Genomic DNA, 15433 nt, shown 5'->3' on the forward strand with positions numbered 1-15433 from the left:
CCGGGATAAAGTTATTGAAAGGTACAGATTGGGGGAAGGCTATAAGAAACTTTCAGTGTCTTGAATATCCCTTGAGGCACTGTCAGGTCCATCATTGTAAAGTGGAAACAGTTTGGCACCACCAAGATACTGCCTCAATCAGGCCGTCCCTCCAAAGTCAGTAGCCGTGGCTTAAGGAAACTGCTGAGGGAGGTCACTGTGAGGCCTAAGATTACTTTAAAAGAACTACAGAGGTCTCTGGCTGAGATTGGGGAAAATGTTGACTGTTCAACAATTTCAAGAGTACTCCACAAACATGGCCTGTATGGGAGGGTGGCAAGAAGGAAGCCACTGCTGAAAAAAAGCCATATGATGTGCCGCATAGCTTTTGCAAAGAAACACTTAGGGGACACTGCACGCATGTGGGAGAAGGTTTTGTGGTCTGATGAGACCAAAGTGGAACTTTTTGGTCTCAATGCTAAGCGATATGTGTGGCGTAAACCAAATACGACACATCACCCTGCTAACACCATCCCTACAGTAAAGCATGGTGGTAGCAGCATTATGTTTTGGGGATGCTTTGCAGAAGCGGGGCCAGGGAGGCTTGTGAAGATCGAGGGAAAGATGGATGGTGCAAAGTACAGGCAGATCCTGGAGAAAAACCTGTTCTAGTCTGCCAGAGACCTGGGACTGGGGAGAAGATTCACCTTTCAGCAAGACAATGATCCTAAGCACAAAGCAAAAGCAAAAGTAACAATGGAGTGGCTCAGCAAGAAGAACGTGAATGTCCTCGAGTGGCCTAGTCAAAGCCCAGACCTGAATCCTATAGAAAATCCGTGGCAAGACTTGAAGACTGCAGTCCACAGACAATCCCCAGCCAACTTGAAAGAGCTTGAGCTCTTCTGCCAAGAAGAATGGGCAAAAACTGCACCATCCCGCTGTGTTAAGTTGGTAGACTGTGTGAGTTAGTCTCTCACATCCCTGTTCTGTCCTCTCTCTCGTCTTCTGCCCCCTCTCCGCCGCCGCTCCTCCAACCTCATCCCTCTGCCTCTCCCCCCACCCTCACTCTCTCTGGTGCACTCTGGAACTCTTCACTCTTCTGCTAACAAAGCGGATTTCATCTCTGCCTTTGCCTCCCACCTCTCTCTCGATTTCCTTGCTCTCACTGAAACCTGGCTATCCCCTGATAACACTAACTTCTGCCGCCCTGGCCTCTCTCTACGTCCTGTCCCATACCCCGCATCTCTGTCCCACGCCAAAAACAAAGTTTGCATACATCAAAATTTACCTTAAGGCCGGCACTGTTTTCAAGGACCTTTGCTAAAAACAGAAAGTTTGAAATGGGTCTAAAGTTACTCAGAAATGTGCTATCTAAGTGTGGTTTTTTTAAGAAAGGGTTTAACCAGGGCAATTTTGGAGGACGGAACTATTCCAATTTCCAGTGAACTATTTATAATCATAAGAATATCACTGCACAGGAAACTAAAGATATCCTTCAGAAATCTAGCTGGAATTGGATCTAAACTACTAGTTGCAGATTTCATCTGCATTACAGTCATGTTTAATTCCTCAGCAGTAATCCAAACAAAATGTTCCAGCACTGTTTCCCCCAATCTGTCTGGGATACTTAAATCAGGGCCATAAACTGGAATTTGATCCCCAATGGACTATTTTATTTTGAAAGTAATTAAGAAATTCTTCACACTTAGTTGAAGACACTTCAATGTAACTAACAGGTGGTAAAGAAGGGTTTACCAGTTAATCTATTGTTAAAAAGCGCACCCTGGAATTTTTATTTTCCTCAATAAGATTAGAGAAATAAGCATGTCTTGCTGATCTTATAGCATTATTACACCTCAATAAATAATCTTTCATAATATCATATTAAATATGTAATTGTCGCCCTCTATTTACGTTCCATCTTACGACACTCTCTTTTCATTTGATGGATAGTACTGTTAATCCAAGGAGCTTTACGTTTAGAAGAGACTAATCTAGTCTTGACTGGAGCAACAGTATGAGAAGTAGTTGTGCACAGATAGTTATATCTGTCAACTAACTCATCAGTGGACAGGAACTGTGAAGGAACTGCTGGCAGTGAAGTTATAATTTCAGAGAACCTTTTTGCCGTTGAGGGATTAATTACACAACTTTTAATTAAAACGAGTCCCATACTTACCTGGTACAGGTACAGAAGATTCAAATAAAATACAAAAGTGAACAGAAATAGTAAGGTCAATTATGGATGAAATATGAACACCTAAACCCCGAGTAATGACAAGAGCTAAAGTGTGCCCACGGTTATGGGTGGGCCCTGACACATGCTGAGTAAAATCAAGAGTGTCTAGGATCTTTAGAAAGTCACAAGTCATTGAATCATCTTCATTATCAATGTGTAAATTAAAATCGCCAAGAATAATAATCCTATCATAATTAGTAGATAATATAGACAAGTATTCCGCAAATTCTGATAGAAAAAGCTGACAAACTATTGGGGTAATTAAAAAAAAAAAAAGCAGCATCCCCTTGTCTTATCAACATAATTCTGCATCTATCAGCATTGACATGATCACCTTATTGAAATCAAAATCTGCAGTGAGAACGAAAACCATTAGCAGTAATGAGTGGAACATCTGGCATTATGTACAGGACCCCTTTGAAATCTCCTACACCATTCACAAAGTTTATTCAGTTCTTATGACTTTTTATGCTTCGTTACTTTTTAAAATGTCATATCCACTTAGCCAGCTAGCTAAAACGAATGGAGCATTGTTATATAGCCATTACTTGGAACCGTGCCCTGGGCAGTACAACAATTCTTCAGCATTTCAATGCTGTGCAAAACAGTAAGACAATTAAAAAGAATACACCCCTCAATCACCAACTGTTTATTGTCACACAGGGTTTCATTTCCAAAGAACACAGTATTTCCGTTCATATGGCAAGAAGAGATTCTATTTCAGTAACTGTAATTATTGTTCACTATGTATGAAGATTGTTGGTTTTGGGGATGTAGTGTCACACTTATCTATTGATTGTGATGAACCGTGTTAGACACCATTTTAAGCAAACAATGCTGCCATATGCATCATCCTTCTGTGAATTAATGAGATTATACCACAAATCAATGACCTCGCTTCCTATTGTCACAGTACCATGTTGCTCTAAGAGTGATCCCGGTGAAGCAATAGCTTAGCCAATTCACGAAAGAATGCCAAGAATGTTCAAACCCTTCATAAGAAATTAGTAACCTTTTAAAGGACAGTAAAATATATTGCTTTATAGGTTTATGGGAATAGGTAGAATTTACTGTGGTGCAATCTTCTTTTGAGTCAATAAGACTAGTAATAAATCACAATTTTACAATCAGGCTTGAAAAATATAGAGTCAAGCCACCATGTAAATCTTTAAATTAAAATGTCTGTTTTTCATATATTCTTAGATTGAAACAGACTAGAGAGACAAACATTCACTATGGGATTTTTGATTTTTAATAACCCTGGGCCCTTTTACTTTAACAGCGGCAGGATTAAGATCTGACACTATTCTATTTAAAAGAGAGAAACATGGCACTTAGCCTAGGCTGTGAAAATACCACTCAGGAACCCCTTGACTTCTTTGGTTGATTGAAGAAACACGGTCCACTTGTGGACTAAATATGGCCAATCAGCTTCAAGCACCTACAGTACTCTCTACCAGTACAAATACACTGAGTAGACCTTCTGCTGCTCAAAGATGACTGGAATTAAAAACAGCTATAGCTAAGAGGGCAGTGCAGAAATATTCCCTTCAGTATTTGCAATATTAAACTCCTGGACTGGGCCACCAGTGGGATATTTGTAGTCATCCACAAGTGTCTGCATTCTGCCCTTGATTACTAAAAGGATTATTCACCCAGCTTGCCACACTGTGAAGCAGCTGCACATTACAGCAGGTTTATTCTTCTTCTTCTAGCAATCAACACATTCTTAAAGCAGAGAATCTCGGTGCCAGGATTGTAACTGAGAACACTGCAGCTATCCAATGAGCCTATAAACCACTAATGTTGCGTTTACACTTGCGTTCCGGAATCGTTTAGAAATGATTCCGATACATTCTGTTCCGGAAGGGTATGTGTATACTTGTATGAAACAGCTGGGGGTACTTCTCTCAGGAGAAGAGAATGAGTATGGGCATTTTGTAAGGTGATTACGTCTGACACTATGGTGTAATGACGTCATTGAGCACCATCATTTGAAAATGCTACCTTCTTCAGTGCTTGTGGTGGTTGATGTAAGCAACATATATTTGATCTTATTTTACTTTTACTATGTTCATGTAATGTATAACACAGTGAATATTTAATCACAGTATTTAAGGCTACTGCCTAGTTAATCACAGGAATGCAACAAGATGATGATGTAGCTGGCTTGCGTGCAGTGTAGCAAGCCCAATACTACATAATGTACCGTGATTCTTGAAATGTATTGTTATTTTCAATAATGTTGTTTTGCATTTCAGTCTCCCAAAAGCCTCCTGATTTTTTTCTAACCAACTGTTACACCATTAAACCGATCACAACTGGACTGGCTCACCATTTTAAACTATCTCAATTTTTTTCCTCAACCTTTTACATTCAACATCATTGCTTTGTTTACTGGACTCATTTCGGGACTTCATTATACGATGAGATCATTCCTTTTTTGTTTGTTGCATTTATTCTGCTTTCATTTGCTACTTTGGTTTTCAGTATTTTTTGGTTTTGTTATTTTGTTACTTTGTATGGATTTCAATTACACTGCTACTAAATGACTTGTTGGACCTACCTGTCATTCTCCCACCATTGCCATAGAGACTGTTAAATGTATTGTTTCCATAAGTCAATGTTTTACATCTGTAATTATTTATTTTGCCTTTGTCTTTATGTGTATGTGTGCTGTGTTTGTGAGTGTGGGTTTGCCTTTCTGTGTGTGTATGTGTCTGTGAGTGCGGGTTTGTCTTTCTCTGCGTGTGTATGTGTTTGTGAGTGTGGGTTTGCCTTTCTCTGTGTGTGTTGTGTTTGTGAATGTGGGTTTGTCTTTCTCTGCATGTGTTGTGTTTGTGAGTGTGGGTTTGTCTTTCTCTGCGTGTGTATGTGTTGTGTTTGTGAATGTGGGTTTGTCTTTCTCTGCGTGTGTATGTGTTGTGTTTGTGAGTGTGGGTTTGTCTTCTCTGTGTGTGTTGTGTTTGTGAGTGTGGGTTTGTCTTCTCTGTGTGTGTTTGTCTTTCTCTGTGTGTGTTGTGTGAGTGTGGGTTTGCCTTTCTTTGCGTGTGTATGTGTTTGTGAGTGTGGGTTTGTCTTTCTCTGCGTGTGTATGTGTTTGTGAGTGTGGGTTTGTCTTTCTCTGCATGTGTTGTGTTTGTGAGTGTGGGTTTGTCTTTCTCTGCGTGTGTATGTGTTGTGTTTGTGAGTGTGGGTTTGTCGTTCTCTGCGTGTGTATGTGTTGTGTTTGTGAGTGTGGGTTTGTCTTCTCTGTGTGTGTTGTGTTTGTGAGTGTGGGTTTGCCTTTCTGTGTGTGTGTGTGTGTATGTGTTTGTGAGTGCGGGTTTGTCTTTCTCTGCGTGTGTATGTGTTTGTGAGTGTGGGTTTGCCTTTCTCTGTGTGTGTTGTGTTTGTGAATGTGGGTTTGTCTTTCTCTGCATGTGTTGTGTTTGTGAGTGTGGGTTTGTCTTTCTCTGCGTGTGTATGTGTTGTGTTTGTGAGTGTGGGTTTGTCTTCTCTGTGTGTGTGTCTTTCTCTGCGTGTGTTGTGTGAGTGTGGGTTTGCCTTTCTTTGCGTGTGTATGTGTTTGTGAGTGTGGGTTTGTCTTTCTCTGCGTGTGTATGTGTTTGTGAGTGTGGGTTTGTCTTTCTCTGCATGTGTTGTGTTTGTGAGTGTGGGTTTGTCTTTCTCTGCGTGTGTATGTGTTGTGTTTGTGAGTGTGGGTTTGTCGTTCTCTGCGTGTGTATGTGAGTGTGGGTTTGTCTTCTCTGTGTGTGTTGTGTTTGTGACTGTGGGTTTGTCTTCTCTGCGTGTGTTGTGTTTGTGAGTGTGGGTTTGTCTTTCTCTGCGTGTGTTGTGTTTGTGAGTGTGTGTTTGTCTTTCTCTGCGTGTGTATGTGTTTGTGAGTGTGGGTTTGCCTTTCTCTGCGTGTGTATGTATTTGCGAGTGTGGGTTTGCCTTTCTCTGTGTGTGTTGTGTTTGTGAATGTGGGTTTGTCTTTCTCTGCATGTGTTGTGTTTGTGAGTGTGGGTTTGTCTTTCTCTGCATGTGTTGTGTTTGTGAGTGTGGGTTTGTCTTTCTCTGCGTGTGTATGTTTGTGAGTGTGGGTTTGTCTTTCTTTGTGTGTGTTGTGTTTGTGAGTGTGGGTTTGTCTTTCTTTCTGTGTGTTGTGTTTGTGAGTGTGGGTTTGTCTTTCTTTGCGTGTGTATGTGTTTGTGAGTGTGGGTTTGTCTTTCTTTGCGTGTGTTGTGTTTGTGAGTGTGGGTTTGTCTTTCTCTGTGTGTTGTGTTTGTGAGTGTGGGTTTGTCTTCCTCTGTGGGTGTTGTGTTTGTGAGTGTGGGTTTGTCTTTCTCTGCGTGTGTATGTGTTGTGTTTGTGAGTGTGGGTTTTTTGGAGACCCTACAGACACTACACTCATTTCTGATTTGCGATGCTGTTTGGCCTTCTGATTGTACCTACATACTTACTTACCTGCTCTCTACAGTTATTTATTTTCTTTCTTATTTTTGGAATTACTGTTTTCTACATTTCTTTTTTTTCTCCTTTCCTTTTCTGTTCTATACCCATTTGTATTTTGTTTTGTTCATTTTTTCATTTGTTGATATTATCGTTCACAACAATAAACCGGTTATTCGTGACATTGACACCTCTGATGTCCCTGCGTTTGCTGTCTGTCACTCATGCTGACTTGTTTGATAATATTAAATAGGGCCTTTCGTTGTGCAGAATGACAGCAGTGCCTGATGTGAATTCTCTCAAATCCTTTTCCAGATTGTGTCTTCAGTGCGGTTACGCTAGCAAATATTCCGGCTGTACGAGAATCAAACCCCAAAATGACAGGATAAGAGGACACGTTAGGAACATGCTCGGTAGCATTCACACTAGCAAATCCTCTTGGACGCTTGTTCTGGAATATTTGTGCAAGTGTAAAACGTACCTCAACTATAGACACCCTTTAAAAATGCAGCGGCTTTTAACATAACCTACAACAGAACATGGTTTTGGTAAATATGACTATATGGGGAGTCAGGGGGCAAAAACTATTGCCTTTTCTCCCCAGGAAAAGGAAACTGGTTCCTCATGAAACATCAGTAATCTGTGCCGTCTTGGATACAGAACCTGCCAATCAGGAGCCTACAACCTGCCTTGCCCATTGTGGATGAAACTAACTTTCATACAGGGATAGTTTACAGAGTATAATTATTGAATACATCATATTGCTTGGTTTGTCTGCTTCTAAGCCTGAATTGTCAATTATTGTGATGTGGCGCAGCACAGGGTCCCCTATTTAATATAAAATACATTGAAAAGGAATGCTGAATGTGTTCTTTGAAGGGAAGGATGAAAATCTTACTTGGCCTCCAGTGCCAGTGCTATGATTCCTGCTGCCATGGGCGCCGAGGCAGACGTTCCTGTATGGCTGTCTGTGCAACGCTGTCTCAGGTCTGTTGTAATCTGAAAAGAGATTGAACAGGACATGTTCAACATTCTTTCAAGGAAAAGGCATGGATAATAATAGATTATATTGACTCTTATGGCGCTGTCAAAAAAAAGGTGTGAAGCAGACCTACAAGTATCAAGCACATTGTGAACTCTGTCTGTTGGCTTCAACAGAGTGTCTGGTTTCAGTATTTTCAGCTCATATTTTGCAAACCTGAGGTCTGCTGATCCATTTCAATCGGGCGCGACAGCATCCCAAAAAACACGAAAGCTACACACACACACAAAGTTAAAGGGATACTTTATACTAGACAACCCTGGTAATAAATCTCAAGTAAGATAATCAAAGAATACACCTGTGTACCAAACATTCATATAATTGTACTGCAGCTGTAACTTCAAAAGCTACACAACCTCAATATGGCAGCCTGATTTTGCAGTTTCCACTATACTGAAAATGTGAAGTTGCCAGCTTAAATGGTTTTTGTGATATTAACATGAAAAAACTTGAGCAAGCTAATGCTGCAGAAACACTGCGCATAAAATTGTAATTGTAAGTAAATGGTTGTCCCTTTAATGCTTAGCAAATGGTAAATGTAAGTACCCAGGACAGGGTAGTGCAGTATATTACAACATTATTCTTTATTTACAGTTACTGTTAATTATTATCTAATTACCATAAAGCGTGACTACATAAGTGCATAGAAAATGCATAGAAAACTTTCACAATGAGATTTTGCCATCTGATATAAATTGGTGCTAGGGGCTCAAAGTTTATACCCTATTTATTCATTTATTTCCCTCCCACCTCATTCTCTCTGAACTCCTAAAATGTCTTGACATTCCAGTATTTAATTTCTTATTTAAAATGTGAAAATCTCCAGTTAAGTGTGTGCAGGTCATTATAAGGTTCAGCCTGTCAGCTGTCAAACATAACCTGGAAAATGTTAGAACTGGCAGTCTGATAGGCTGACAGCTAAAACACTAACAGGAAGAAATAGCATATCTGACATTGACAATGGCAAATGGCAAAAGAGGGTCTCGCTTGCAGTTTTGACAGGGTTATTTATATTGTCCTCTACATTAATTAGCCTAATGATGTTCCAGTTCAGATTAACATAGCTGGAAAGCACAGCAATGCCATTTCAACATCCTTTAGTTAAGAACAACTGAGCCGACTGATATGGACTGCCAGTCCATTGACTTACACCCTTTAAACCTCATCCAACACCTTGAGAGGATCATTATCCTCAGTCAGGCTTAAAAAGCAACCTGGTACAAGTCTGAAATATATTCTTCTTGTTTAGATACACTTTGTATGTCATTTTCAAGAAGATATTAACAAACTAAAATAACAAGCATTTTTGTAAAATAACAAACAACTGGATATATCTGGATGATATTCTCATGATGAAATAAATACATTCACAGTCATTGTCTGAAAACCAGTCCAATTAATTCCACTAAGAAAAAACTCAGCGCCTGCCCGCCCACGCCCCTGCCTCCACCATAAAGAGGCAACAATATCAGTAGCAGGATTCACACCTGCAGCAGGAAACTGCTGACAGAAGTCGAGATACTTCAATTTAAATTACCAAAGCAATCCAAAATAATTGACTTATTAGGTTAGAGGCCACTTGCTATTCCTGTAACCCTATACAAATCAGTGAAGGGTACAGACCACCTACAGCTGAGGCGCACGTCAAGCAGTGAAATGATGCTTGAACTTCTGTCCTCAAGGAGGCATGTAATCAATCACATAGGCCACACACATGGACATGCTGACATGGTATGCCTTCTGGACACAAACAAACCTCCTCAAACAATCTGTCCAACCCACATCGCCACACTATTCTGAACACAGCATCTGACCTTTATTTCATATTAACAGTGTAGCCCCCCCCCCCCCCCCCCCAAAGGGTTTAAATGTAGTTTACATATTGCAAGGTTTTATCTCACAAGCCAAATGTAAAAATACGAGAGCTGTATGTATTTCTTGCAAAATGCTTAAGCACACATTTAAAATATTCAATTTCATTCCAAACATTATATTAAACTTCTACTCAGGCGAATAACAAAGTGGCAAACTGTTTCATATTGCTTTTGTTAAATTTTAAAAAAGACAATTGTAAACTGGCCTTCTGGTGAAGTATTAAAAAAAAAAATATATATATATATATATATATATATATATATATATACACACACACACATTATCTAACTCTCAATAGATTAAACATTTATTTAGTATTTGTAAGAAGCATTTGTATAATACAATATATAGTTTACAATATAATAGTACTGTTAAAGGAAAAAATATTGCACAACTTAAACATAAATAGAAAAACAGAATTTTGAGAACAAAACACATTTTTCTGTTTTTCTTTTATTACATTCATAGCTAATGTGGGAATAGTGAATACATATCTGTTAAAAAAAACAAGAAGCTTACAATAGATGTCAGTACCTCACAGACTTCCAAAGAAAAATATTGAATAAAGTTTACTGTGGGGTACGGTTTATCATGTTCAGCATTAGTTTTGGATGAAAAACCTTATGGTGAGCCCAATGTCTCCAGTTTGCACATACCATAATTCAACTGCTTCTAAAGCACAATGATTATCAGATATTAGGACAGTTTGATTTCTGATGGATGTGGGCAGTATCTATCAGAGAAGCAGAGGAAAAGATTCAACTTGAGAGAAGTATGTTTTCTGGTTGAAAACTCTTGTGAACAGCTGACTCAATTTGCTGGCTAAAAACAGCTGCCACAAACAGTTCTATGCACAAGTGCTTGATTATTATTATTATTTTTTTCCTGGAGGAAGGAAGTTAAATCTCACAAAGCAGTCTGATTGTTCTTTATTTTGTACTTCAGGGATATGTTTAGTGGAATGCTGTTATCACAAGTGAATCTATGAAAGATGCATCAGATGTAAACCCTCACTTACTATTTTCCTGTCATAAGACTCTCCGCTGCTGTAGGTGGTAGTTAGAGTGGAGGAGCATTCTTCCAGATACCAAGGCTTTTTGCCGCTCTCTGCCGTGCTGCTAATAGAGATGGTGTAGATGCTGTTGGTGTAGCCGTCGCAGGAGCAGTGATCTCGGCTTCTCCCTCCGTTTCCCGAAGCCCAGACAAAAATTGAACCCCGGCCCTTTCTTCCCTGTTTAAACAACCATAAATTCTCATTATTCAAGGATTCATTGTAAACTTTCTAGGTCATTTTGTATGAGGGAAGGTGACAGAAGTGGGTATAACATGTGACTTAATTTTAGTGTTTCAATTTAGGTAAAGACATTTTTGTTCCACCAATACCATAGTAAAAGATCCCCCAGACAGCAACAAGGAAGAAAAAGAACATCAGGTTAAGAAAAGTAATTATCAGGGTCATACATAATGTAGAAATGCTAAGCGAGGTTTATTTCTGTGAAAGAACAGTACTTTGATATTAATAGATCAAACCATCTCACTGGTAACTAAAGAGGAGGTGTTGATGTTAATCTGTTCAGACAACTGAATATTTTTCAAAATATGAATGTGTTATGGTTAGTTTTCAGGATTTTTGTTTATCTCTAAAAAATAGTTTATTTTACATATATCAAATTAGGGATAAAAAAATCAGTTAAAAAAAAAAAAAAAAGTGGTTTTTAATAGAAACATCGGTAAAAATCGGGGGAAAAAAATCTCAGTATACACACTTTACATGAGGAATATGTAGCAGCAGTGTGGAGTAGTGGTTAGGGCTCTGGACTCTTGACCGGAGGGTCGTGGGTTCAATCCCCAGTGGGGGGACACTGCTGTTGTACCCTTGAGCAAGGTACTTTACCTAGTTTGCTCCAGTAAAAACCCAACTGTATAAATGGGTAATTGTATGTAAAAATAATGTGATATCTGTATAATGTGAAATAATGTATAATGTGATACCTTGTAACAATTGTAAGTCGCCCTGGATAAGGGCGTCTGCTAAGAAATAAATAAAAATAATAATAATAATAATAATAATAATAATAATAATAATAATAATAATAATAATAATAATATGATGCGTAGCAGTTCTGGTTTCTGATTAAGTTTAATGTCCCTGGCATGTGTGATGAAGCAGAATCTGTGCAAGTTGAAGCCACATTTTCCCAAGTTAGCTGGTACTTTGCGAACATTTGGGCAATCGTTGAGCTGATGTAAATAGTATCAACAGAAGGTATGAATATGACATCAACACAAAACAAGCCAGGTTTACTCGCCTTGAAATCATGAAAAGAAAAGAAAATTGACAGAACTGGGTGGTGCAAGCCATCGAGAGACGTGTTTTACAAGTGTCAAAATAAAACAGCATCAAGATAGTGTATTTTCTAGAAAATAGTACCGGAAAAAAAAGATTAATTAGACAAAAGTCGGGTATAAATCAGTAAAAACCGACATCCAGTTAAAAAAAAAAAAAAAAAAAAACTAAACCGGAAACGCGGCACACTAGTTATTGTTTGATGGCAGCTCTGACCTTGAGTGGGATGAAGATCATATATATATATATATATATATATATATATATATATATACACATATACTGTCCACCGGATACAAATAAATTTCAGATGGCTATATCACATAAAAAAATCAGGGTCTACTATATATACATATACAACCTAAAATCATAAAAAAGCATAAAAATAACACAATCTTAAATTAACAATTTAATTTAAAAACACTGTAGCTAGTGTTCATTGTCACTATTTTGTTGAATAGATCCATACAGTAGTTGAAGTTGGAGATATGTTTGCTAAAAGATCCCCTTTTACAGGGCCAGATCATTTCCTTTTGTTACTGGAGCAAAGCCAGGACATGAGGATTAACAATGCTCTTGTTAGCGGGCATGGGGAGATGGAATACATTGCAATTAAATTAGAAATTTGAGGGTGCTGCACATACTAAAAAACATGGACACTGTTTCATAATAGATTTGTTGTGTTTATTTTTTTAGTCATCATTAACTAGGAGTAAATAATCCTTTGCGTGCTCTCGACCAGTATTTAGATGTATACAGCTTATTGCAAGAAGTAAACAGTGTTTAGTAAATATGAAGGCTAAACATCTGCTGCTATTCTACCTAAATCTAAAAACATTATATATTTTAAGACTAATTAGAACCAGAGACATGTAGTGCAGTGTACTTTGTCACAAGTTTAGACATGTTAAGAGTTTTGTTTTATTTCCCAAAACAAAACTAGACTTTGGTATAAGACCTGCATCAATCTGAACCCTTGTATATCATTTTTTTCTAAACTTGAAAGTAAAACTAAGGTGGGATTTTTTTCTTGTATAGAGGTGTCAAGTTTAACATGTGCATGCTTCAGCTGAGTTTACTACTGCCATATGTTAAGGCATTTAGTAGTACTCACGTGTGTCTTTCAATCAATCAATCAATCAATGAGAAATCAAGAACCATGTTCCAGCAAGGTCTTTAATTGTTGAATTGAACTTTGGCATTTCATTAAGTAATTACCTGGTCTTAGTTGGAACAAGGTTCTGGATTAGAATGGACTGAACAATCCTCTTTTTGACTACTAAACATTTAAAATATTAGCTCCTAAATTCATTCAGCACATTTTTTGCTTTGTCAACTTGAACGTTTTTTTAGTAAATCATATTCATACTTAATGGGGGTCTGTGGCAAAGCAGTTGATTGGATATAGGTGTAATTAAGCAGACAGAGAGGTTTTAATCCGGTTTGGAAACAGTTTTTATTTATATCCAGGTCTGGTGACCAAATAATAATCCCCGGCAATACACAACAATGTGTAGAGCACGGAGTATATAACAACAGGGATGCCGTCCCAAATAAATATCCGTCCCACAATAGACTAACACGGTCACCAATCCTGGGTGCGTGCAGCAGTGCTCGTGGTGGGTGATAAAGGTTTATAACAGTGACAGTAGTGCAGTGCTGTTCCGGGTTTTGGTGCTGGCCCTTGGTGACAGCTCAGGAACGTGTTAGCCGTCTAATAACACTATGTAACACAATTTTTGTTCCTGGGTAGTAAGTGTTATTTCTTAATTGCTTATGCCTCAAAAGTATAGAAAATGGCTATTATTCCCCACAAACTTTGCTTTTGTGACCAGGACAGTGATATTTTGAAATTTACCTATTTCCAATGAGAAAATGGGTGAATTTGTGTCTTTTCGTTCACATAAAGTCAGAAAAAAACAACATATGAATCCAAATTAACATGTATTTATACTAAAGTAATACAAAAATGACTACAAAAGATTTAGAAGTGAGTAGTTTTTCAGAGATTTACGATTATACTGTAAATCACTTTCACGAATCAGCCCCCAAATGTAGTCTCCCATCATGTTCTCATTATACTGTCCTTGGTAGCGGCGTTCAAAGTCCAGTATATCCTGGTGGAAGCGCTCGCCTTGCTCCTCCGAGTACGCTCCCATGTTCTCCTTGAATTTATCAAGATGAGCATCAAGGATATGGACTTTGAGGGACATCCTACAGCCCATTGTGCCGTAGTTCTTCACCAGAGTCTCAACCAGCTCCACATAGTTTTCGGCCTTGTGATTGCCCAGGAAGCCCCGAACCACTGCGACAAAGCTGTTCCAAGCCGCTTTCTCCTTTCTAGTGAGCTTCTTGGGGAATTCATTGCACTCCAGGATCTTCTTTATCTGTGGTCCGACGAAGACACCGGCTTTGACCTTTGCCTCAGACAGCTTAGGGAAGAAGTCTTGAAGGTACTTGAAGGCTGCCGACTCCTTATCTAGAGCTCTGACAAATTGTTTCATAAGGCCCAATTTGATGTGCAGTGGTGGCATCAGCACCTTCCAGGGGTCCACCAGTGGCTCCCACTTGACGTTGTTCCTCCCCACAGAGAACTCGGTCCGCTGTGGCCAGTCCCGCCTGTGGTAGTGGGCTTTGGTGTCCCTGCTGTCCCAAAGGCAAAGATAGCAGGGAAACTTGGTAAAACCGCCTTGGAGACTGTGGCAATGTGCCCCGCCCCTGTGTGCATGTGTGTGTTGCGTGTTGCGTGTGTAAATGTTGGTGTATAGTCATTGGTACACGGGATATAAACGGGTCTGTGTTTCACGTGTGAATTAAAATTGTATAATTATATTTAGGCACTTCACGTGCATTTAAAGTATGTAATAATATGTGAGCACGGGGTTGCACAGAATTAATTCACGTGCTGGGATTCAAGTGAATAATTAATTAGTAATTGAATCCCAGCACAACAGTATATATAGATGCACGTTTCTTTCACTCGGGGTTGGGTGTTCGAGAGTGGAGAACGTAAAGTGAAGTAAAATAATAATCTAGAAGTGTTTGTACTCACCGTGTTTGTTTGTCTCTCCGTGCACCGTTTGTTAAGTGTTTAGTACGTTTTGTTTGTCTATTTATTTTGGCGCAAGTGCCGTGTCCTGTTTTGTGTTTAAAACCTTTTATTTTCTGTGCTGTTTATTAAATGCTGAGCGAAACCATTCGCTCAGCTCCATCAAACCACACCCATCAGGAATGCCACCATGTTACCATTATGGAGCAGCACGGCTTTGAGGCTCCTGGATGAGCTGTCAATGAAGAGGCGCCACTCATTCTGGTTACAGGCGATTCCGATTGCCTCGAACAGACTGGTCACATTGTGGCAGAAGCACAGCCCATCTTGACGGGTGAAGAAGCTGGAAAAAGGTTGGTGACGCTTCCTCTGATCTGCGACTTGCACACTTTCATCCAACAAGTTCCACTGCTTGAGCCTAGACGTCAAAAGCTCGGCATTGGACTTGGTGAGACCAAGATCTCC

The 15433-nt window shown here is 39.1% G+C and overlaps 1 protein-coding gene across 2 annotated transcripts in view; it reads right to left on the reverse strand.

Moving 5' to 3' along the window:
• Positions 1-15433, reverse strand: part of LOC117409381 (proprotein convertase subtilisin/kexin type 5-like) — a 182371-nt gene that overhangs the window by 110240 nt on the left and 56698 nt on the right. For both annotated transcript variants that reach the window (XM_058996278.1, XM_034015346.3), the window contains exons 8-9: positions 10591-10803; positions 7554-7654 (exon numbers count right to left, since the gene is read on the reverse strand). In XM_058996278.1, the coding sequence (XP_058852261.1) occupies positions 7554-7654; positions 10591-10803 (314 nt within the window). The remainder of the gene's footprint in view (positions 1-7553; positions 7655-10590; positions 10804-15433) is intronic.

The sequence above is a fragment of the Acipenser ruthenus genome, chromosome 2 (genome assembly GCF_902713425.1).
Source record: "Acipenser ruthenus chromosome 2, fAciRut3.2 maternal haplotype, whole genome shotgun sequence".
Taxonomy (NCBI): Eukaryota; Metazoa; Chordata; class Actinopteri; order Acipenseriformes; family Acipenseridae; genus Acipenser; species Acipenser ruthenus.